Here is a 25,123-nt window from a genome sequence, read left to right on the forward strand (position 1 = left end):
GGGTTGGTCTGAGAGAGAATAAAGAGCCCAAAGTCACCTGCCATCTTTTCATGCCTAAGGGAGGCCCAGAGGTCACTGTCTCCTGGTTTCTAGGCCAGAACCTTCACCACTACAACAAACACGTCCTTATTGTGAGAGGACCGGCAAACTTTATTATATCATCAACTGATTTAGAGAGCTATAATGCTGTCATGCTTCGGTAGTGAGCCTGCTTTTTTATGTGCTCTTTTTCTCATTAGGGTTTTTTCCCCATGTTCCCACAACATAACCAGCTGGGTGGTGTAACTTCAAGTGCAGTGCAAGAATTAGATGTCTTTCAAGTAAATCTAAATTAATTGCATGAGAGAATTGGCTCCTTCTATTCCCATGAAATACCACCACCAATGACTCATATAATTGTGTTGTGCAAATAGTATACACTGCTTGTGCCTGAATCAGGCAAAATAGGGGTTTAAACATGTTTTATGCTGTGTCATAGTTACAACAGAAGATCAAACATATGGAAACTTAATGCGGATGAATCTTCAGAATCATGTACCTCACTGGCCATCTGGTCTGACATTGCTTGTTTTCCACAAACCCTTCTAACACAGCCCCAAACATGTCCAAAGCTAAGCTTAGTAGGCTTAGCAGAAGAGATGGCATCTGATGATTTAAACAACTGAGTCATCCCACCTACCATGGGGGCAAAGTATGCACAAGTACTTTCATCCTCCCTCTCAAAACATTAGCCAGCTGGCTTTGAGGGAAAGTGCAGGCACAAACATAATAATGAGCCAGGCCCTTACATGTATGTACACATACCAAGGGGTAATTTGCTGTAAAAGCTAGACGGTTTATGAAGGAATCAGAAAGAAAGGGGAATGGGCAGAAGAATACATTATACATACAAACCCTACTCAAATACTTCCTCATGGCCTCTGAAAATTTCTTTCAGATTATCATTCCTCATTTTTGAAGCTTATTTCATAATTATGAGTTAAAGAGACTTTTCTGTTTTGGATAAATGGTTTATGTGGCAACATAGAATGTATGTATGTTGCTTATGTTGTATGTTTTGATTACCAGCCAACACACTGTTCATAAAAGGTAAAATTTGTTTGGCTGTTACATGACCCAGAAGCGATTCCCCAGACGCTGTTGAAGTAAAACCCCAAATATGTCACTGGTTATGCTGAAGAGGGCTAATTGGATGTTGAGCAACATTAGGCGTGCTGCAGGTTCTTATTTTGTTTCCCAGTCAGTGGCTTTTCTGCAATAGGAAAAAAAAATGGGAAAAATAATATGAAAACACTGGAAGGTTAAACATGAAAAGTGATTGCACTTGTACCCCCAATAAATCTCTGTAAATGGGTCATATCACAATGAAGCCTTGTTTAGAATCAATCATGAAGTCAGCAGGAGATTTCAAGTTTACAGTGCAATTTTCCCTTGGAGTAATTTGCAGCACGGTGAAATGTAGATAAAAAGTGACACCATGTGGTTTGCTAAAGATGTGCAGATCCATGTTCCACAGAATGGAACAAATCACTTTTTAATCCTTTTAAGCTTCAAATGGCTAATGCAACACCAGAAAAAAATAAGGTACCGATATTATCCTATGGGTTTTTTTGTGTGGGGGGGAGGAGAACTTTGGAGGTCTATATTGTAAATTGTGTGCAGATTTAAAAAATATAAAAACGAGAAATAATTTTATTTATTAACTTTGTGTGCTACTCATCTTGTCTAGAGGTGACTCTGGGCGGCTTGCAAACGTCTTACCTAAAAAGGTAAAAATATGACAAAATGTTGGAGATGGAATTTGGAGGAAGAGTTTCAGTCCAGTTGCTCCTAGGCAACAACTGAAAAGCATCAAAATGAATATCTTAAAGGCTTTGAGAATACTGGATCAGAAAATTGGAAAAAAAATAAAAAACAGAGTGCAGCTCTAGTACCTAGATACAAAATGACTGCCATAGAGGAAGGGAAGGAGGGAGGGAGGGAAGGAAGGAAGTCAGGCAGGCAGGCAAATTGAGGATGCTGTATCTTGTTAACCTTTACACTTTCTCTATCCATGATGGTTTCTCTCAGTACATCATCTCTTTCTCTCTCCCTCTCCCTCTCCCTCTCGCTCCCTCTCCCTCCGTCTCTTTTTGACAGGGAGGAGGGAAGATGCATAGGCTCCCATATCAAATACAGATTATATCGATTTTTTATTTTGTAAGAGTGCCTATGATGGCTACAGGAGGCCCAGGGGAAATCCTGTAAAAACCAAGTGGATAATACCTGACACTTTATTTTGCAGTATACAAGGTTCCCACATAAAAATTAGAAGTTACCAATGAAAGCATATTGTTTAAAAATCAAACAAGAGAGGAGTCTGATAAGAACCAAGAGCATGACTTACCGGTAGACACAATGCATATGGGGACCACAATAATTTCCTATTCCTAATTCAGATTTTGTTTTCTAATTTCAGATGGGATTGATTTTAAAACCCCAGTTTATTAAAAGAAACTGAATTGTACATATTATGTCACGACTATGATTATTTTTTCTTTTCTGAGTTTAGGTGGGATAGAAACATGCACATTCACACAAACACTTTTTATTTTAACCGATTAGTTATCGCAGAGGGTCTTGGCAGGTATGGTCTCAAGAATCAATATGTCAGGATAACAGTTCAGCTTTTAGATAGATTAGTCCTGACAATGTAAACAAAGTCTTTGAGGAAACGCAGAACCAATTACATGCAGCCCTACAGGGATTCTCTTCCCTTTTGATGCTGCATAAAAAATAAAAACAATCCAGAATATGCAACAAATTTAGAATTACCTATTCCAGTCCATGGAACTCTCAGTCTGCCAGTTATTTCAAATGGCTAAATGCTAATATTATCACAAAAACAGAATGATTTTTAATTTGACTTCAATCACATCAATCTAAATCACACCAAGTGCTAACGCACTATTTTTATTTTTCCTGATAGGCATTCATTCCATATCAACCTTCTCTTTAACATTTCAATTTTTCGTGGAAGCTTTTACTTGTTAACACAACAACACGGATGGGATTACATGAAAACTATTATATAGCCCCCATCAAAATGCTCTAACCCAGTTCATGGGTATTTGTCTAGCAACTGTTTTTCAACCATTTTTGAATTGTATGTTTCTTTGTTCTCCAGATCAGGAAATCACAATTACTTGACCTGGTCTGGACACTCCAATACAAAAAATGCTGAAGTACTAAAAGGAGTGCAGAGAAGGTAGACTTGTAAAAAAATCAAATCATTTTGGATAAGGATATGGTGGGTTATGCAAAACGTTTTGAAAAAGAAGGTAAAGTTTACTTCGCAATTGTTTTTATTGGGTATAACTATAGATTGTACGGTAATAGAGACTAAACTGATCTTAAATTTAATATCAGCAGCCAGACTATTGGTAGCACAGTACTGGAAGAAGGAACATTTGCCTACGATTGATGAATGGATATTAAAAGTTGCTAACCTGGCGGAAATGGCAAAAATCTCAGCATATTTGAAAGACTGTTCACAAGAGAAATACATAGTGGAATGGAGAAGATGGATTGACTATATTCAAAATAAATATCAGACTAAGAAATATCAAATAGCTTTTGAATGAACAAAGTATAATGGAAATTAAAGTTCTATGAGGGATGAGAGTTTATGGACAGTTAGCATAAGTTTAGTTTATGATTGTTAGAAGTTTACTACACCCTGTATTTTGCTCTGGAAAGTCTCGGGGGGGGGGAGGGGGGGGGAGGGGGAGGGGGGAAATAGGGGGGATATTTGTTAAAACCTTGTAAAACTTTTTCAATAAAAAAAAGGAGTGCAGAGAAGAGCAACAAAGATAATAAGGGATCTGCAAGCTAAATTGTATGATGAACAACTAAGGGAACCAGGTACGTTTAGCCCAGTGCTTCTCAATTATTTTCTGTCATACCCCCCTAGGAAGAAGAAAACATTTTTCGCGCCCCCCGCGCGACTGTAAATAGTATCATTATTAAAAAAATCCGTCGGCAACAAAGTAAGTGTGGATGGACGTCCCACACTAAAGATGGCTCCGACAGGCTGGTGTCACAAGGGTTTTGGACCGCCAATCAGATGCTCCCGTTGTTCTCTGATTGGATACAGAGACATAAACACGGGGCTTAGCTTGTATTGACAGTGTTTGCCGAGGTCAAACGCGCCCCCCTTTACGGAGCCTCGCGCCCCCCCTGGGGGTTGTGCCCCACTATTTGAGAAGCACTGGTTTAGCCTAACAAAGAGATTTAGGGGTGACATAACTGTCTTCCTACACTTGAAGGACTAGTCAAGAGACAAGGAGGTTGGATTTATTTTCCATATCACCTGAGGACAGGAGAAGAAACAATGGACCATTGCTCATTGGAAGGAGATTCAACCTGGAACTAAGAAGGAATATTTTTTTGACAGTGAGAACAATTAATCAAAGGAACAGCTTGCCTTCCAGAGTTGTGGGTTCTCCAAATGGAGGTTTTCAAGAAAAGATTGGACAACTATTTGTCCAGGATGGTATAAGGATTCCTGCCTTGAGCAGGGGGTTGGTCTAGAAGACCTCTAAGACATTCTAACCCTGTGACACTATGACTATGCTCTCTAAAATATAATATAATATATATAATAGAATATATATATTCTAAAATAGAATATAATATATATAATAGAATATAATATAAAAGACTGAATAAAGGAGAGATTTGCAAATTGAATTTTCTCATTGAAGAATCAACATTAAAGTTGGATGAACTATAAGTATGATGTGAAATGACAGATTGACATGAAGGAATTTGATTAGATCTGGATGGCTGCGACTGTTTTGATTAGACTTGATTAGATCTGAATGCAACAAGAGTGTTGTTATGAAATCAGAGTTCGTAGTTGTGAGTCCAGACTTGTTGGGATTGAGCAAACAAGCCGGTTCATAAAAGTCTAACAGTCTGATTGCTTCTTGGTGTTAGGAATAGCTAATCAAAGCAAGAATTTTTAAACTATGGCTTGTTTAAGTTTTACAACTAAATGGAATCACTGCTTTTCTAATAAAATATAATCTTAAACTGAGAATACAATTGACCTCTAGTTCAGGCTTGTTCAGAGAACAACAAAACAAGGATCTTGTTTTGACATAATGCAAGATATGCATGGAGGTAACAAATATACTGTGCTGATCATGTCCCCCAAAAGGGTCCAAATTGGCAAAATATACTTTTTTATTTTTTAACATCATAATAAAAATTCTGGCTTATTAGTGTGACCAAACTCCCAATGGGCAAATAGAGACTTAGGTCTTTCTTTTCAATGTGGAAATATTATAAATAGTATATAATTAAATTTGTAATGTGCTTTGCATGTTTAAAATATTAAAAATGATAACACTGAAGCAAATGGTTTAACCTGAGATTTGGTTGAAATATATTGCCTACTAGAAGAGCAAACAGACAAAAATGTTGTTTTGATGACCTCTAGTGGAAGAAACATGAATATGTTTTATATTGTTCCTGTTGATCGCTAAAGAGAAGGGGGAGGGGGAGAGGCAAGGGTGAAATCCTGGCAGGTTCTGATAGGTTCTGGAAAACCGGTAGCGGAAATTTTGAGTAGTTCGGAGAACCAGCAAATGCCACCTCTGGCTGGCCCCAGAGTGGGGACGGAATGGGGATTTTGCAATATCCTTCCCCCAGGAGTGGGGAGGGAACGGGGATTTTGCAGTATCCTTTCCCTGGAATGGGGTGGAAATGGAGATTTTGCAATATCTTTTCGTTGCCACGCCCACCAAGCCACACCGCGCCACACACACAGAATCGGTTGTAAAAAAAATTTGGATTTCACCACTGGGCGGGAGGGAATGGTACAGAAGTATTCATAAAAACACACAGTTGTGAAAATGGACCAAGAAGAAATCCAAGAAGAAAAAAATCAATACTTTGCTGACAATGAGTTCCGATTCTATAAAACTAAACCCCAACAATCAGCCCAGGGTAGTGTTCAGACCACAAACATCACTCACAGGATGTGCAGCAAATATACTCACTTGGAATATATGCTAGGAGGGGATAACTTCAGAAAATAAAGGCTACAGGTCTACATATTTCCAAATTAATCCACCCTCCATCAAATTATGTAACTCAGCCATGCAAGTAGAAGTTCAGCTGAAGTGAGTATGAAAATCCACTCGAATTTACACTTCACTATATGGAATCTAATTGCTCAGCAAATATGAACAGTTATTTAGAGGAGGATCAATCTCAAGGGACAAATAAGTTGATCTTTCCTTTATTTTTAACAAGAGCGGATCTCACACCATATGAAAGGAAACACATGAAAAGAGGAACAATTTGTTTTAATGGACAATGTTGGTTAATTACAGTTATACTGAATTATAGCTAGCTATTATTCTTTATCTTCTGTTTGGAAGTGTCTGTTGAAGCTAGGTTGCAATTTACTAAACCTTCAATTGATGCCTTCAGCTGTTTTTCAATCTGACAGTATACACAATATAGACAATAATGGTGATTTCCATTACAAAGTACTATGAAGGACTCACACAGTAAACAACAAAAACCCAGCAGTACTTCAAAGACTAAAATGTTCTGACCTACATGAAAGGACTCTCATTGGCAAATAGGTCTTTCATCAACAAAGAAGTTTCTAGATTTTGTGTTTTCTAGTTTGTGAAATAAATTAGAAAAAGGGGAAAAAACTGATATCCTGGAATACATATAAATCATTAATTTATAAACTATGAGGGTTGATCAAATCCTAAAAGTTGTTGCAGGCATTCAGCTACCCAAAGTCATATGATCGTGATATGGGCTGCATATAAATTTAATAAATAATAACAATCAGAGATGTAAAAATTGTTGATAAGAAAGACAAAAATGTGTGGATGTGGTAGTACCTAGACACAACAGAACATAAGAGAAAAAGCTGAAGAAAAATCACAAAATAAAAAGACCTACTAATAGAAGTGAAAAGTGGCTTGAAGAGCCAACAACAAATAGAATTGAAATCAGAATTATTCCGATTAGGCATACTTACAGAAAATTATAATAAAAAATACAATACTTAATATTACATGTTATAACCGCAGCAAGAACTGTGTATGCGCAAAACTGGAAGAATAATACTATACCATCAGAGGAATGTGTGATAAGTAAAGTGCTAGAGTGTGCTGAGATGGATAGACTTACAAAAGAAATGAAGGAGAAATTATTTGGTACGGAATGAATAGTATAAATGGCTAGAGGATAGGTGCAAAAGCTAGGAAAATATCAAAGAAAGAAAACTTAGTAGTTAGAAAAGTAATTAGTAATAAATCTGTATAAATATATATGACACAAAATATAAATTAGTATATTAATTTACATGGAACTACATGTATAGATATATAGATGTTAAGGGAAAAAATGCAGGGGTGAAATCCAGCAGGTTCTGACAGGTACTGGAGAACCGGTAGCAGAAATTTTGGGTAGTTCGGAGAATGGTAGCGGAAAATACCGGCAAATACCACCTCTGGCTGGCCCCAGAGTGGGGAGGGAATGGAGATTTTGGAGTATCCTTCCCCTGCCACGCCCACCAAGTCACACCTCACCCACCAAGCCACGCCCACAGAACCGGTAGTAAAAAAAATGGATTTTACCACTGAAAAAATGGTGAAAGATTAGAGGATGTATAACGATGCAGAGGATGTTGCAAAGAGGAAAATTGTTAAAAACTTTTAAAAACTATTTAATAAAAATTATAAAATAAAATAAAAAAGAATTAGAAAACAGTGACAAAAGAAAGCAAAGATGCTACCTGAAGAGAGTATGAAAATCTATTTGAATGTACACTTCATTATATGGAATCTAATTATAGAGAGTATCAATCTCAAGTGATAACTAAGATGAACTTTATTTTTTAACAAACTTAGATCTCACACCATGTGAAAGGAAACACATGAAAAGAAGAAGAATTTGTTCTGGTGCAATCCCAAAACAATTGGAGCACCATTTAAACACCATTAACATTGACAAAAATCATTATCAGTCAACTGCAAAAGGCAGCAATTATTTGGAATTGCTTATATGCTATGATAATACCTTTAACACACCATCAAACAATAATGTCTGCTTATCCCAGGACCTTGGGAATGACTTGGTAGGTGGATAAAAATGCCAAATCCAATCTAAATATCTGGCTGACCATGCAAACCAGTTATATTCTTTGTGGCCTGATTTTGATCTTTGCAATATATTACACGTACAAATGTCTTTACTGGTTTTGATTGTACTGTACTGTTCTTGTTATTCTTAAAGTATAACAGTAGTAGTTATACTTAAGTAGTTTGTTGCTGAATATATTGTGTTGGATGCATTTGCAAAAGACAGCTCTATACTATTTAGCTATCTGAAGATGCCAATATTACATTCCAACAAATTCTACATATATACTTGCATCTTTTGGGGATACACCTAATTACAGTAAATATTTTGAAAATAATATACTTTTGTCAATATTTGCTGTAGAGAAAATCAATATAACCAGTCTAGAAACGGGGAGACCAAATGTTCTAGTCCTGCCTTAAGTACAAAGAAAGCTGAGTGAACTTGTTCTGTCAGTCCTTCACAATGCTAGGAAGAAGACAAGGGCAAGTCGCTTCTGAAATCTTGGCAAGAAAACTGAGGGACTAGTCCAGGCAGCCACCAAGAGTCAACAATGACTCAAAAGCACACACAAAACCCATCAACTATAATAGACATATGACATTGGTTTGGCATGTACAGTATGAGCTATATCAGGGTTTGCTTAACAAGAGTCTGTCTTCTCATTGGAAATAAATTGCTCATTGAGTTATATGCTTGTTTGTCCTGAATATGTGTAGGCACATCTTCCTTCATCCACCATTTGGTTGACTGTAAGTACTCAGTGAATGTTTTTGGTTTAATGACATCTAAGAATTTCTCAGTTGAAAAATTCTAAGTTGCATGTGTGACCTCTCTTTATTGCCATTTGTTTGTTACAGCTTGAATACTTTAAAGCCTTGATAACAAAAGATTAATACAGATAATCCTTGATTTACATCCATTTGTTTAGCCAACTTCTGAAAAGTAAAGTCGGTCATTCACTTAATGCATTATTCACTTACCAGCTGCAGTGATTCACTTAACCAGTCGAGAAAGGTCGTAAAATTAGGCACAATTCACTTAACAATTGCTTTGCTTAGCAATGGAAATTTTGGTCCCAATTGTAGTTATAAATCGAGAACTACCTGTAATGATAGCTTTATTTTTTTCATACAATGCAACATTAAACCTTCAATGGTAACTTTTTTTTCTATTTTACCCTGCAATGCAGAAAGTAGGGAAGAAAACAAATAAATTGCATCTGAGTACAAATATTGTTTATAAGAAATACAGGTCCCATTGTTGTGTTGGGAAAACTATTTTATCTGGAGAGTTGCCGAAAATGCTTACCGAGGATAGAAGTTATAGATGAGCTTTCCCTTTGAATTACTCTTTGAAAATAATGAGAACACATTGGAAGTAGAATTAAAATTATTCTTGATGAACAGCTTCTCATTTGTCTATAGAGGTTCTCATTCATCCAGGTCACAATTGCCCCAAAGTTACTTTTATTTAAAGGCACCTGGAGTTTCTGATTTTTTCTTTAGGACTTTTCACTTCTCATCCAAGACGTTTCTTTAGTTCTTACTATGTGAGAGGACATGGATTATTAGCACCAAGGTAGTTTCAATAAGACTGTTGACCCGCTGTTTGCAGAGTATAAATCAGCAGTGAAATCCCCACCCCACCCCACCCGTTCTATCTGGCTCGTCGAACTGGTAGCACTGGCAGCAGGAGGCTCTGCCCACCTGCCGGGACGTCATTATGTCCTGTTTTTTTACCATCTGCACATGCGCAGAAGAGGCGTGCACGCTCCCACGCACTTCCACATGCTCCCATTCCCAAACCGGTAGCGAACTAAGTGGATATCACCACTGGTATAAATCCCTTCCATGCCCCGCAAGTTAGTTAGAACTGAAGAAGCTTCTTGGATAAGAAATGAAACATCTTAAAGAGAAACCAGAAAGTCCAGTTGCCTTTGAAACAAAAGCATCTTTGAAGCTTCTCATTTGTTTTGGGTTTTCCTCACTTGTGTTGATTTCAATACTTCTGCCATTCACCAGAAGATTGTTACTATAAATCCCACTGCAGATGACACTGAATGGATCTGGAATCATAGTCTCCCCTGCTTAAATGTTAAACTAAAGTTACTAAACGAAGCCTGATACAGTCTTGACAGGAGCACCAGAGGAGTGTTCGTGTCAAAAAGTCAAAGTAGTGATAGGAGAGTGGTGTGATCAAATCCTCACCTTTTTTAATACGCACTTGCATGTGATGTGTGAAAGAGCTTCAATCGCACAATCGTGGCCCTCCTCTAGACTGTTTTTAACCACATTTACAGACAACCCCACCTTGTGATTTCCATTATCTTCAAAGCTAGCAGAGTGCATGTACTGAAATTTAAAATAGTTTAAAAAAGCCATGCTTTGTAAAGCCATGGTCAACATTTACAGCATTACCTCCTCCGAAATGAAGAATTTAAATAGTACTGGCAGGATGACGCATTGTACTGAGGCAATCTGGTTTTGCTTTGTGCAACATAAACAACCCCTGGGGTTTGTAATCCTGTAATCCTCCAATTGGTTTATAATTTTGTGGTTATGTGTGAACCCAAACAATTGTGGGTTGTTCAGGAAATGATGCTACTTAAATAGAACACCGTGAGATTAATATATTTATTAAATTTATTGTAGGTAATGCTACATTCTTATGTAATTTCTGCAGGACAGCTGACTCAAAAATCATTGTAGGCACTCACATCCTACCATTCCCTGTGCAAAACTTCTTTAATTTTTTTCAGAAATAATCCACTTTTGAGCTGGCTATAAGCATCCCTTTTCTTCTCAGACATGTCCAGGGTTCTGCTTCCATTTTCTTGCCAGCATAGCATCCTTTATTTGGGGGAGGGAGGCAGAGAAGCCGGACCAATAAACGTTGGATTTGCTTCAGGTGACTCTTTCTCACATTTCTTTAATTGCTCAGAACGGTAAAATAATAATAATATAAAAATGATGGTGGTGTGCAAGGACGGTACCCTGTGTGCTCGTTTGGCTTGTTTGTGTAGGCCCTGCAAGTACTTCAGCTCTTAAAACACACACACACACACACACACGGGGGTGGGGGCGGGCGGAGTAAATAGGAGCGGAGGGGTAAAATACTCATTGTGGAGAAAACAGCTTCGATTAGTTAGAACGAGGAGCTCCAGGGCTTCGGCTGAGCACCGCGTTACTCCTCTTCGGTTTCTCAGCTATTTGTTCAAAGCGAAAACAATACGTCTGGACAAAGAAAAAAATAATAATAATCCCTCCCTTTCGCGCCGCTGATAGGCTCCGCCAGAATAGCAACAGGCCGGATCACCGAAAAGGGCAAAGCCTGCGGTAGCGGAAAGAAAAGTTACTCGCGGATCGCTTTAGTAAACTTTCAGATTTCATCCCGCTGCCATGAGCAGGGCGCCGAGACTCATCGCCGGTCTGGAGCGCCTGAGGAAGGCGGCCCTCCTGTAAAGGCGTTTGTGTCTCGAAGGGGCCCTGGGCTTTCTCAGGCTCCAGCCATGTTACTCGGGCAGAACAAGGAGGACCTCGGTCCGAAAAGCCAGAGCGAGACAGAAGAGGGTACCGCATGCAGGAGCCTTCACGAACCTCCAGCTCAAACAGGTAAAAGAGCCGATTGCGGACATGTCCGCAAACTTGACAGATGCAGGTAATGTGCGTCTGTAACTTTCCACTTTAAAGAAACAGAACAATAACGAGGGGCAAAAAAAAAAAATGCTTAGTAAGAAACAAAATAGCCCGGAAACTTTGCAACCCTTTTGTCAACCCAACTTTCTCATTCTCGTTTTTCTGTAGGGAGGTGCTGGAAGTAACACTATCAGTCTATGTACATATAGATCCTTTTGGCGTTTCGAGAAGCCAGAGGAGGCGAAGGAGAAGAATTCTGCTTGCTCTATTTTAGTTTGGTAGCATTTCTGTGTGGTGTGTATGAAGCTAAGCAATGAGAGGCAGGGTGTGTGCCTTGGAATCAGTCTTGATTCCCAATGACTTCCAGGAAAATCCCTGTGGTTTTTTATTATTTTTATTATTATTTATTAGATTTTTATACCGCCCTTCTCCTGAAGGACTCAGGGCGGTTTACAGCCAGAATAAAAACAATAGCAATGTACAATTAAAACAAAATTAAAAAACTTATTATATAATTGGTTTTCTTGGCAAGATTTCAGAAGTAGTTTGCCATTGCCTCCTGCCTACTTTCCTGTTGAAGGAGAGTGTGTGGCTGAAGATCACCAGCTGGCCTGAGGCAGCACTAGAACTCAAGTCCCCCAGTTTCTAGCCTGAAGTCTTAATCGCTACGTATATCAACTCGCTCTCATTTAAGCAATAGTAACTAGGTTTTAATATAGATTTTCTTGGTCCAAGTAAAGCCTCCATCCGCTGCAGCACTTTGATCTTATCCTTGAACAATGAACGGCCTTTGCATCATTTTGCATGTGAGGTGCGGGTTGTTTATCTTGCACTTATTTTATTTCCTGGTTTAATTGGACAGACAAGGTGCCCGAACTTATTACAAGATATTTTGTAACCTAGAATGACTGTTGTGCTCTTTGCACTGCATCATGAAAACAACATCTGTCTCTCTTGAAGGGTCAATTCTTCATCTGACTATGGTTGACTTTCCAAATGTTTGATGATGATTTTGGCTCTGTTTTCAGAACACAGCAAGACTGGTATTATCTGTGTTTTCAAAAACCCTTAAGATTGCAACGTCGTTATTGTTCCATTTTGTTTATGCCTACTTGGTCTTTTGCAGATCTCCAAAAGTAACACAAAAGAGCTACATGGGGTGGATTCACAATGTGCTGATGCTAAGGATTTAACTTTCACATGACAGCTGAGATACTTGGACTGGCTTGTGCAGATGACTGTTTTCAATACATATACAAATCCTTTTATGAAGCACTTCTATTCTAGCCAGTGAATTCATAAAATGCCCTCTCTTAAAGCCTGCAGCAAGGAATGTGGGAGGTTGGAAGAGAACTTGTGTTAGTATGATAAGGACTAATGGGTATGATTGATTAACCTTGAACACTTGCTGGATTAGTTAATTAAATAAAGAACAAGGGCAGGATCAGTTTGCTCCTTTAAGTAATCAGAGATCTTAGAATTTCATGGAAAATGGCATAGGAGATTAACAGAAGCAGCAAGTACACAGGTAGTCCTTGACGTACGATGACAATTGAGCCCAATGTTTCTACTGTTAATCAAGACAGTTGTTAAGTGAGTTTTGCCCCATTTCATGACTTTTCTTGCCACAGTTGTTAAGTTAGCAACACTCTTTGTTAAGTGAATCTGGCTCCCGCATTGACTTTGCTTGACAGAAACTCACAAAAGATAATCCCACGACCTCGAAACCTAAATATGAGCCAGTTGCCAAGTACCTGAATTTTGACCACGTTACCGTGGAGATGCTGCAGCAGTCGTTAAGTGTGAAAGATGGTCATGTCACTTTTTTCAATGCCATTGTGACTTTGAACGGTCACTAAATGAATGGTTGTAAATCAAGGACTAACTGTAATTAAATTTAAAAAAACAAAACAACAACCCTCCTCTGGTGTTAGTGACCATCTCCAGAGTTCAGGGATCTGTACCTGAAAAGGTCTCATGTTTTCATTGCCTGTATCTCTTAACATCTCTTGAAGTGTGCTGCAGCTCCTGACTTCCCATCTCCCCTCAATCCCTGAAGGTGCCAAGCTCACTTCTGTAACAAGCAGCAGTGTTTTTGATGGGGGCCATGCAGTGGTGGGTTTCAATTTTTTTTACTACCGGTTCTGTGGATGTAGCTTGGTGGGCGTGGCATGGCATGGCTTGGTGGGCGTGGGTTGGTGGGCATGTCAGGGGAAGGATACTGTAAAATCTCCATTTCCTCCCCATCTGCTGGGACTTGGGAGGCAGAGAATAGATGGGGGCGGGGTTCTCCGAACTACTCAAAATTTCCGCTACCCGGTTCTCCAGAACTGATGAGAACCTGCTGAAACCCACCTCTGAGGCCATGTCAGTCCTTTGCTTTGTTTCACAACAGCATTCTGGTGGTGGGAGGGAATGGGACCCATATATCGAATGGGTCAGCTTTGTTGTGGCTTATGGTATTGTTTCATTAGATCAATGTTTCCCAACCAGCCTGAGAGCCAGTTTGTTTTAGTGATTAAGGAGACTGTAAGTTCTAGTCCTGCCTTAGGCATAAATTAACAGTCTTTTGGCCAGTCACATACTTTCAATCAATTGCAGGGTTGTTGTTGTTCTGGGGAAAATAGGTGGAAGAAGGAATATTGGGTATGTTATCTGCCTTGAATTATTTGTAAACATAGTAAAGGTGAGAAATAAGTAAAGCAAACCTTAGCGAACCTAAGCTATGTGGACTTCATCTCCCAGAATTCCACAGCCAGCATGTTGTTGCTAAGGTTGAGAAACACTGTATTAGACAACTGGCAGATATCCGTTGCTCCCACTTAAAGAGACATCACACGGTCAATGCAATATTGACCCTTTTGAATTTGAGGGCCTCGGCATCTATCCAAGAATGACATTCTCAGATGGTAGGTTTGGGTAGAGGTCAAAATTCTGTGTTGATAATGGTCTAAATGTGGCTTAGATTTAGATTATTCAGTCCCTTATATCCAGTTATACGTAAAATAAGTAGGTCCCCCCAAAAAAGTCATTGATGATGTAATAAAATGATGTTCAGATAATGGCTTGTTTCAGATATCTGCAAAATAAATTAATTGGTTAGATTTTGGATTATTTCAAAGGCTTATTGTCCGCAGTGACCATATATGGCTTTAGAAAGAAGCACTGTAAGATGTTAATTTTGCAAATAGTTGCATACACACACCCACACCCATACATAAATAGATACATACACATGCATATAATACATACACACATATGCATACACACACACAAATGTAAGTATGTAAAAACCCTTTATCTTTAAAATTTGCTGCATCTACTGTAAAGAAACACTGTTATGTTGTTGTTCATAATTTATATTTATGTTATTCCCAATTTATATTAGGAAAGAATCCATAGAAAGGGTTTACAATGTAATTAGATCATATTTTTTAGACTTTTCATCAACGCCCTATATTTTGATTAAAAGAATGTCAAGGTTTGTAGATCTTTAAAATGAAAGTTTGGATTGCATTGCATTATATATATACACCATTTCTTCCTACTGGTAGTACTTGTTTTTCTGCTGTTTTCTACTTCTTCCTTCTGGTTCACTTTGCCATTAATTCAAATCTCTGAGTCCAAATTTACCTGTCTATACTTCTTGCCTAAGGCTGCTACTATTATATACAGACACCATTTCTGCTTACTGGTAGTACTTGTTTTTCTACTGTTTTCTACTTCTTCCTTCTCGTTCACTTTGCCATTAATTCAAATTTCTGAGTCCAAATCTACCTGTCTGTACTTCTTGCCTGAGGCTGCTAATATTAGATGGATATGAGAAGACGTAATGTACACAGTATATTGTTGTTAGATGGGTGCTACTCAGGTTAGCAAGTTAGAAGTTAATCCAGCATTAAAGTTTGTAAATTTCCTTTATTTATTATTCATATTAAGAACCACCCAGCTCTCTTGCAGAGGGACTCTGTACAGTAAAATATTAAAAGCATAACATGGTATATAAAATTTAAAAGAGGCAAGGAATGTTAAAAGTTATGGGACACTTTCAGGGAGCTAAGCAGCCCTATGGGTGCAGGTTCCTCTGCATATCTGAAGCAAGGGCACAGGGCCATGTTTTTACACCTTTACGGAAGGTCAAGAGAGTTAGGGCCTGTGTCACTTCTGGGGGGGAGAATGTTCCACAGGGTGGGGGCACAGCAGAGAAGGGTCTCTTCTGGACCCCTCAATCAGAATTATTTGGTTGACAAGGTCCGCAGAATACTTTCCCTACCTGAGTGGGTGGGATAGACTGATGTAATGAGATGAAGATGGTTCCATAGGTAACCCTACTCCATACCATATAAAGATTTTAAGGGTCATAACCAACACCTTGAATTGGACCTGGAAGCAAACTGGCACCCAGTGCATCTCAGGTAGCAGAGGGGTTACTGAATTTTTCAGACTATAAAACGCACCGGAATATAAGAGGCACCAAGATTTTGAAGAGGTAAACAATTAAAAAAAAAGTTTTTGCCTTCCCCGGTCCCCAGGAGTACTCTGCAGGCCTCTCCAACCTTCTGTACATTCTGTTTTTGCAAAAAAACATTTTTCGCAAAAAAGGGATGCGCAGAGGGTTTGGGAGGCCTGCAGAGTGCTCCTGGGGGCTGGGGAGGGCAAAAATGTGATGTATGAGGGGTTTAGGAGGCCAAAAATGGGCCTGTTTTTCACAAAAATGGGGCACGCAGAGGATTTGGGACACTTGCAGAGTGTCGTTTTGCAAAAAATGGACCCGTTTTTGGCCTCCCAAATCCCCCACATGTCGTATATTGCCCTCCTCAGCCCCCAGGAGCACTTTGCAGGCCTCCCAAACCCTCTGTGCACCCCATTTTTGTGAAAAACAGGCCTGTTTTTGGTGAAAACGGGACGCATGGGGCGGGGTATCGGGAGGCCAAAAATGGATGTATTCAGTGTATAAGACACACCAACATTTCCACCCTCTTTTAGGGAGAAAAAGTGTGTCTTATACTTCAAAAAGTACGGTATAGACACCATTCTTTGGGTGCCCAAGATTGTCTGCAACAACATTTTTTTACCAGTTGAAGCTTCTGGATTCTTTTCATGATAGCCCCATGTAGTTTCTTCTTCTTCTTCTGAAAGTCATTTGTATAATGTAGTGAACAGGAGTAGGTAGAACAGAAAAACAAACAGTAGCTGCTACCGTTTATTGAGTTCTCCCTTTTCATTGGAATGTTGGAACAGCAATGGGGTTTAGATGGAGCAGAGGCATACTAGCTTCACTGGGAAGCAAAACAAGATGTTATCTTAGGAGCATGTTGTTCACCAACCTGAATTCATTGGCAATAATGCAGCTGGGTAATTTAAGGTTGATTTCTCTACACCCCCCTCTTTCTTCATATGTTATATGCAGTTATTCACTATGAGGTATGCAAGAAATGCTTCTTCTCAGTGTCATTCCTGTAGTGGCGAACATGTGGGACAGGCACTAAGGAGATTCAGTCTTCTGTCAGCCATGAAAGCTCATTGAGTGACATTGGCCAGTCAGGAATTGGGTATGTCTAGTTTAATGAAAAAAAGGAATAGGAGTGACACGATAGCAGTATTCAGGGGTTGCCACAAAGAAGAGAGAGTAAAGCTATTCTCCAAAGCACCTGAGGGCAGAACAAGAAGCAATGGATGGAAACTAATCAAGGAGAGAAGCAACCTAGAACTTAGAACAAATTTCCTGACAGTTAGAACAATTAATCAGTGGAACGACTTGCCTCCAGAAGTTGTGGGTGATCCAACACTGGAAGTTTTTAAGAAGAGATTGGACAACCATTTGTCTGAAATGGTAAAGGATTTCCTGCCTGAGTAGGGGGTTGGACTAAAAGATTTCCAAGGTCCCTTCCAACTCTGTTATTCAATTCTCTTCTCTTCTCTTCTCTTCTCTTCTCTTCTCTTCTCTTCTCTTCTCTTCTCTTCTCTTCCATTTCATTTCTTTCTACTCCATTCCACTCCATCTTTCTTAGCTCAACCAAACTCAAAGGCTTGTGGGGAAAAAAGGAAAGGAAAGGGGATGGCTTGGGTCCTTTATAATTCAGCTGCCCTAAGAAAATATGTCAAACACTTCATGTAATGTTAATTTGTACAGCATTTAGAGTCATTGTTGAATTGGGCAGAAATTTAAATTATAAATAAATAATCAATTTTCTTTGCACTTTATTAATTTCTAAGTGCTTAAATCTGTAGTACCTGATGTCTCAGGAAGTTATCATTCTCAGTAGGTAAGTAAAGTCGGGTGGAGTTGGCAGCTCTAATACATTTAACGAAAGAAATAAAATTGTGTAATGTGCTGTTTTTAATGAAGTAACATGTATGGGAAACTGGAACCATGCCAGATTATGTTTTTCTTATTTGCATAATAGAATGTTTCACATCATCCCTTTCACTTTCTTCTCCTGTGAATTTCCAAAGGTTTGTCCTTTGCCTATAATTCCCACTCCTAAATGTTAGAACCACTTGCAGAATAGTGCACTGTATACCCTAATCTGGATGCTATATATTCATTCTTTTTGCTACTTTTATGCCACAAGAAATGCTTCTTCTCAGTGTCTTTCCTGTAGTCATTCCTGAATATATTGGAGGCATTAAAGAGATCTAGTTTTCTGTCAGCCAAGAAAGCTCATTGAGTGACATCAGCCAGTCAGTCTTTCTTAGCCCAACCTACCTCACAAAGTTGTGGGGAAAAATTGAGTGTTCTGTGACCATTGCTTTTCTCTCCTAAAGGGAGAAATAGCAAACAACCAAGGAGGTTTTGCCTCCTTGAATGCTGTATTTGCTGTAAATAAACCACCTTTCTGTTACAGTTATAACAATTGCCTCACTAAATGATTGCTCAGGTAATCCCTCTTAGGAATGCTTGCAGGTGTGCACAGCACATTTCAAAATCAGGTAGAGTTAAGGGCTCCAGCAATTGAATTAAGTGCAAAGAGGTTCAGGAAAGGGTGAGTCCCAGGAACAGCTAAAGGAAAGATTAGCAGTCAAAGTAGACAGAAAAGGATTCAGAAAAGCTTCTGCTTGTACAAAGGTTGGAAGAACCAGAATTCTCCCTCTAGTCATTCAAACCACAAATGTTCCTGAAATTATCTGTGTCCTTGAGAAGGAGGAATAGGGGAGGAATAGTATTAACACGTAAGCAACACAATAGTTAGGACAATCCTGTTGCTTTGCATTTAAGAAATTTAGATTTAGATCATGTCCGGGAGAACCTTTTACCACTTTGGTCTCTAAACTGTATGTTTTCAGAAAGCTGGGCAGTAATTATATGGGTATTGGGGGAGGCCGAGTTCTAAATGTAAAACGTAAATCTAAACATAAAATCCAAGCCTGGGCAACTAAACATGCTTATACAAACAAGAACAAATGCAAGTGCTTTCGTTTTAGATTTATTGCTTAGATGTTAGTAAACTGCTAATAATGCTAATAAAAGAAGTGGGCATTAATCTTGTGATGACTTACTTATAATTCTAAGAAGATGATGTTGTTTTCCATCAAAAATTAGCTTTTAAAGTTACTTTGTAACTCAGCTGTCCTAAAAAAGGATGACAAACAGTTCATATAATGTTCATTTGTATGTCGCTTAAAGTCATTGTTGAATTGGGCAGAAATTTAAATTATAAATAAATAATTATCAGTTTTCTTTGTACTTCATTAATTTTTAAGTGCTTAATTCTGTTAGTGCTTGATGTCTCAAGGAGTTATCATTCCCAGTGAATGAATAATCTGCTGGAATTGACAGCTATAATGCATTTAATGAAAGAGAAAAATTACATAATGTGCAGATTTTAATGAAGTAACATGTATGAGAAACTGGAATCATGCCAGATTATGTTTTTCTTATTTGCATAGTAGAATGTTAGACATCATCCCTTTCACTTTCTTCTCCCGTGAATTTCCAAAGGTTTGTCATTTGCCTATAATTCCCACTCCTAAATGTTAGAACCACTTGCAGAATAGTGCATTGTATACCCTAATCCGGATGCTATATAACATAACATAATAACAGAGTTGGAAGGGACCTTGGAGGTCTACTAGTCCAACCCCCTGCCCAGGCAGGAAACCCTACACCATTTCAGACAAATGGCAATCAACATTTTCTTAAAAATTTTCAGTGTTGGAGCATTCACAACTTCTGGAGGCAAGTTGTTCCACTTATTGATTGTTCTAACTGTCAGGAAATTTCTCCTTAGTTCTAAGTTGCTTCTCTCCTTGATTAGTTTCCACCCATTGCTTCTTGCTTCTTGTCCCGCCTTTGGAGAATAGCTCCTGAAGGCTATTTAGCTATATATTCATTATTTTTTTATGCTACTTTAATGCCACAAGAAATGCTTCTTCTCAGTGTCTTTCCTGTGGTCATTCCTGAATATGTTGGACAGGCACTAAAGAGATCCAGTCTTCTGTCAGCCATAAAAGCTCATTGAGTGACATCGGCCAGTCAGTCTTTCTTTGCTCAACCCACCTCATAGGGTTGTGGGGGAATATTGACTGTTCTGTGACCATTGCTTTTCTCTCCTGAAAGGAGAAATAACAAACAACCCAAATGCTTTTGTAGTTCTTGTATAAAAATATACGGGTAAAAAAGCCCAAACCAAAAACAATATACCAGCTCCAATTTGTTAAAGAACACGTTTAATTCTATATTTGAAACTTTTTAAAACCAAGGTACCATTGTGACTATGTATATCCATCTATCAGAATATTCGCTTTTGAGGTGAGAATGTTATTTAAAGCAGAAAAAAGAGTAGCGAGAAAGAGATATACAAGGCAAAAGAAAATCTAATGAAATGTAGTTACACCATTACCATTTGCTATATACATATATCTTCATACCTATCTTTGCAAACTGTTAGAGATGGTTGACTCTTCAGCACCTCATGGCTTATTGAGCAAAAGAGGGAAAGAACACAGAAAGACAGTGAAGGATGACAAGTGTGTTCCCTTTTTGTTCATCATTCTGCCTAAGAGACATCTAATCTGAAGTGCCTTTTTTTTCACATGTATGGAGCACGTATTCATGACTCCTGGTAGAATATATCTCACTCGGTGCTAAGTTTTGCCTTTTTGTATACTGTATTTGCTGTACACAAACCACCTTTCTGTTACAGTTATAACAATTGCCCCACTAAATGATTGCTCAGGTAATATTCCCCCTCTTAGAAACACCTGTAGGTGTCCGCAGCACATTTCAAACTCAGGCAGGGTTATGGTCTCCAGCGAAGGAGTTAAGATGCAAAGAGATTTCAGGAAAGAGGTCCCAGGAACAGCTGAAGGAAAGATTAGAAATCAAAGTAGACAGAAAATGATTCAAAAAAAGCTTTGGCTTGTACACAAGCTGGAAGTCCCGTCTTGGCAAACCTGTGGCAGGTGTGCAAGAGTTGGCACGCAGCGTCCTCTCTGCGGGCACATGAACTGTCACCCCAGTTCAGCTCCGCCATGCATGCACGTCTGCCTCCCGCCAGTCAGCTGGTCTCTGCTGCACATGCATGGGTAGGGGGGCATGTGTGGGGTGTGTGCATGCAGGTGTGGGGATGGGGCATGTGCAGGGAATGCACACACTTGCAGGGCAGTGCACATGCAGCAGGATGTGCGTATGTATAGGGTGGGGCACATGCACGGAGACCACGCACCCATTGCATTCACACACTCACACGTGCACTTTGGGCACTCGGTCTGGAAAAGGTTAGCCATCACTGCTCTAGTCTTTCAAACCACAAACACTCTGGAGAAGGAGAGAGCAAATAAGGGAGGAAGAGTATAAACAGGGTAAGCAATATAGCAGTTGGGACAATTCTATTGCTGTGCGTTTAAGAAATTTAGCCTCTAAAGTGTATATTTTCAGAAAGCTAGGCAGTAAATATGTGTGTGTTGGGGAAAGTCGAGTTCTAAACGTAAAATGTAAATCTAAATGTAAAATCCAAGCTACAAGCTAGTCAGTATACACAATTAAACATGCTTATACAAGAACTAATGCAAGTGCCTTCATTTTAAATTTATTGCTTAGATGTTAGTAAACTTCTAAAAATAGAAATAAAAAAGCAGGCATTAATCTTGTAATAAATCACAAGGCTTCATATAATTGTAAAAAGATGATGTTTCCCATCAAGAATCTGCTTGGAAATGAAAGGAAAGGGGACGGCATGGGTCCTTTGTAATTCAGCTGTCCTAAAAAAAGGGCGACAAAAAGTTCAGGTAATGTTAATTGGTATGCCGCTTAGAATCATTGTCGAATTTGGACAGAAATTTAAATTATAAAGAAAGAAACAATTTTCTTTGTACTTTATTAATTTCTAAATGCTTAATTCTGTAGCACCTGATGTATTAAGAATTTATCAATCCCAATCGATGAGTAATCTGCTGGAATTTGGCAGCTATAATGCATTTAATGAAATAAATTGCATAATGTGTGGATTTTAATAAAATAACACATATGGGAAACTGGAACATGTATGAAAAACATTATATTTTTCTTACTTGCATAGTAGCATTTTAGACATCTCTTTCATTTCTCTTCTCCCGCAAGTTTCCAAATGTTTGTCATCTGCCTATAAGCCCCCACTCCTAAATGTTAGAATCACTTGCAGAATAGTATACTGTATGCCCTAATCTGGATTCCATATATTGAATCTTTTTTATATATATTTTATTTTCTGTTCTTGATTACCTTAACTGAAATATGTGCCAGTTATCCATTGTTAGTTTTTCATTTACCTGACTCGCCCCCCCACCTCCCCTCCAACAAAGTCTCTGGTGATCTCCATTTTCTCCATTAGTTATTTATAGTGTAATTAGACTGAGTAGGCAACTACAATTTCCCACCCTGTTTCCTTATTGCTGGCCTTTCTCCTCCCAGAGCATGATTCACCTAGCCAAATCATATGCTTTCCCATCTATGATGAAATAATTGACAGCAGCAAGCAGAGAGCTGAGAAAGAGAACCCACACAATACATTGCTACACCAGCAAGTTTTTCTAATGCCATAGAACTTTTTAGAACTTCTATTTTTTCCCCCTTCCTGGTGTTTTCCAACAAGTGCAGGGTGTTTTTTCCCACCCCCAATGGAGTGTTGATCCATTGGGTACAACAAGAATTGACTAACCAGCTTGTCACCCGAGCCTGATGTCATGGGCTGAGAAAGAAGGATTGGCCCAAAGTTACCCTGCCTAAGACGGGTCTAGAACTTATGGTGACTTGGTTTCTAGCCTGCTGTCTTAAGTTCCACACCAAACTAAAGGTCTCTTTCTCATAGAATTTCTAATGCCATAGAGCCATGATGGCAAATCTATGGCACGCGGGCCACAGGTGCCACATGGAGCCATATCTGTGGGCATATGAGCCATTGGCCTAGCTTAGCTCCAGTTGATTTTCAGTTTGGATACCAGATAAGTACAGGGCTCACACGGAGGCTCCAGGAAGGTGTTTTTGGCCTCCAGAGGGCCTCCGGGATGGGGAGGGCGAAAACGGGGGAGAGTGAAAAACAGGTCTATAGGGCTTTCCGGAAGTCTGGCAATGGGCCGGCTTGGGGGGGGGGGTGTCGTATGCGCTTGTGAGGGGCGTCGCGCAGGCATGCATGGGGGGGCAGGGTATTTATGGGGGCGGAGGGCAGGGTGCAGGGGTGTGAAGTGCAGGGGGGGCATTGACCCCCCTACGCACTTTTGGAATGTGACAGCAAAAAGGTTAGCCATCACTGCCATAGAGCATTGCTAGAGCATTGCAATTTTTCTAATGTTATAGTTCCACTAAGGACCATCTATGAAAAAAGATTTCATGCAGGGATTTGGCAGTTTTGGGTGTTTCCAAATATGCTCATTAAATCCCCCAAGAACTTTGCTGGCTTCCAATGGGTTTCTGAGTACAATTAAAAGCTGTCATCATCACTTATATAGCCCTACATCATGGCACAAGGTCATGTTATTTGCATGACAATCAGGATCCATCTTTCTTTCTTCTAGCTAGTTCTTGTCTTTATTTGAAATGATTTTTAAATATTGGGCATGTGTTATATTATCGGGGTGTTATTTTGGTAAACTATTTTTTAATCACTTTGAATCACTATGGTGACATGAATGGCATATAACCAATTTCATTGTATTCATGATGTACAACGACAATAAAGGCTATACTATATAACTTATTTAATTAATAAATAAGCCATTTCAAAATAGTGTCAAATGGTGAATAGGTCAATTGATAGCTACTAAAATATACAATTATAATAACAGGTAGTATAAGAAATAAAAAAGTAATTTGCTTTTAGTGTAATAGATACACACTTAAAAATGGTTTGCAATATTAAGTCAATAAAATACGTTTTGTAATTACTGTTTAGGTTTATGTATTTACAGTTACAGTTTCTTATGACTAACAAAAGTAAACAACGTGAAATGTAGCAAGAGATAATTTAAAAAGACCAAGGAAAGGAAATCTAAGGGATTTAATCATTAAAATAGACTTGGGAGCCAATGTGTATATAACACATCTTAGGCAGAACCGTAGCAAAGAGTACAGGCTCTGCCTTGAATAACTACCTACTTAAAAATAAATTGCAATGGTGCATGGAAAGCTAATTAACTTCTTCTGTTACCTGTTTTCAGCCATTATTCTAAAAATAATGAGCATCTCAATCTCTCCCTCCTCCTTAATGACGAACATGGACGTGTAACTGTTCCCGGGCCCATTGTTAAACAACAGTGCAATTAATGGAACACACATTCTAGTCCTTGGAAAGACCAACTTAAAGTGGATATTAAAATGTGTCTCAACCTATGTCCAACTAGCATGGTTAAACAGCATTTTAATTTTTTATTCAGAGTTTCTTCTTTAAAATAAGAAACTAAAGTAATTTCTACCAGTTAATATCCAAGGTAGTGTGGACTATCAGCAAACTTAGGAAATAATTTTTAAATCATAAACAGTACAAACCTCAGGCCATATCGTTAAGCAGGTTTGTAAGACAATCTGCTTGTATGTATGTATGTATGTATAGATGGATAGATGCATTGAGAGAGAGAGAGAGAGAGAGAGAGAGATAGAGATAGATAGATATACTATAGATATATATATAGAGAGTGGGGAGGAAAAGAAAGAGAGAGATGGAATATAGAAAATCATCTGCAATCTTTCATTTGGATCGTTTTTATACCAATGTATCTCTATGCCTCACCTATGATGACTTTTCTGGGATGCATTGTGATTTCCTTGTTAAAAAACCAAAACCAAATGCAAATAAATAGTCTGGTAGTTATTATCTGAACAGTTTAACATTGCATAAATTACTTCAATAGGA

The 25,123-nt window shown here is 38.7% G+C and overlaps 1 protein-coding gene across 2 annotated transcripts in view; it reads left to right on the top strand.

Moving 5' to 3' along the window:
- Positions 1-11,310: 11,310 nt before the first annotated feature.
- The window catches only part of SLC2A12 (solute carrier family 2 member 12), a 30,378-nt gene continuing 16,565 nt past the window's right edge, over positions 11,311-25,123 (top strand). Inside the window, exons 1-2 of one of the 2 annotated variants that reach the window (XM_058171480.1) lie at positions 11,311-11,774; positions 11,967-12,092. Coding sequence is in view for 1 of the 2 variants with exons in the window: in XM_058171471.1 (XP_058027454.1) it covers positions 11,672-11,774 (103 nt within the window). In the remaining variant the exon portion in view is untranslated. The remainder of the gene's footprint in view (positions 11,775-11,966; positions 12,093-25,123) is intronic. The other variant, XM_058171471.1, reaches the window with a different exon arrangement.

This window comes from Ahaetulla prasina, chromosome 1, assembly GCF_028640845.1.
Source record: "Ahaetulla prasina isolate Xishuangbanna chromosome 1, ASM2864084v1, whole genome shotgun sequence".
Taxonomy (NCBI): domain Eukaryota; kingdom Metazoa; phylum Chordata; class Lepidosauria; order Squamata; family Colubridae; genus Ahaetulla; species Ahaetulla prasina.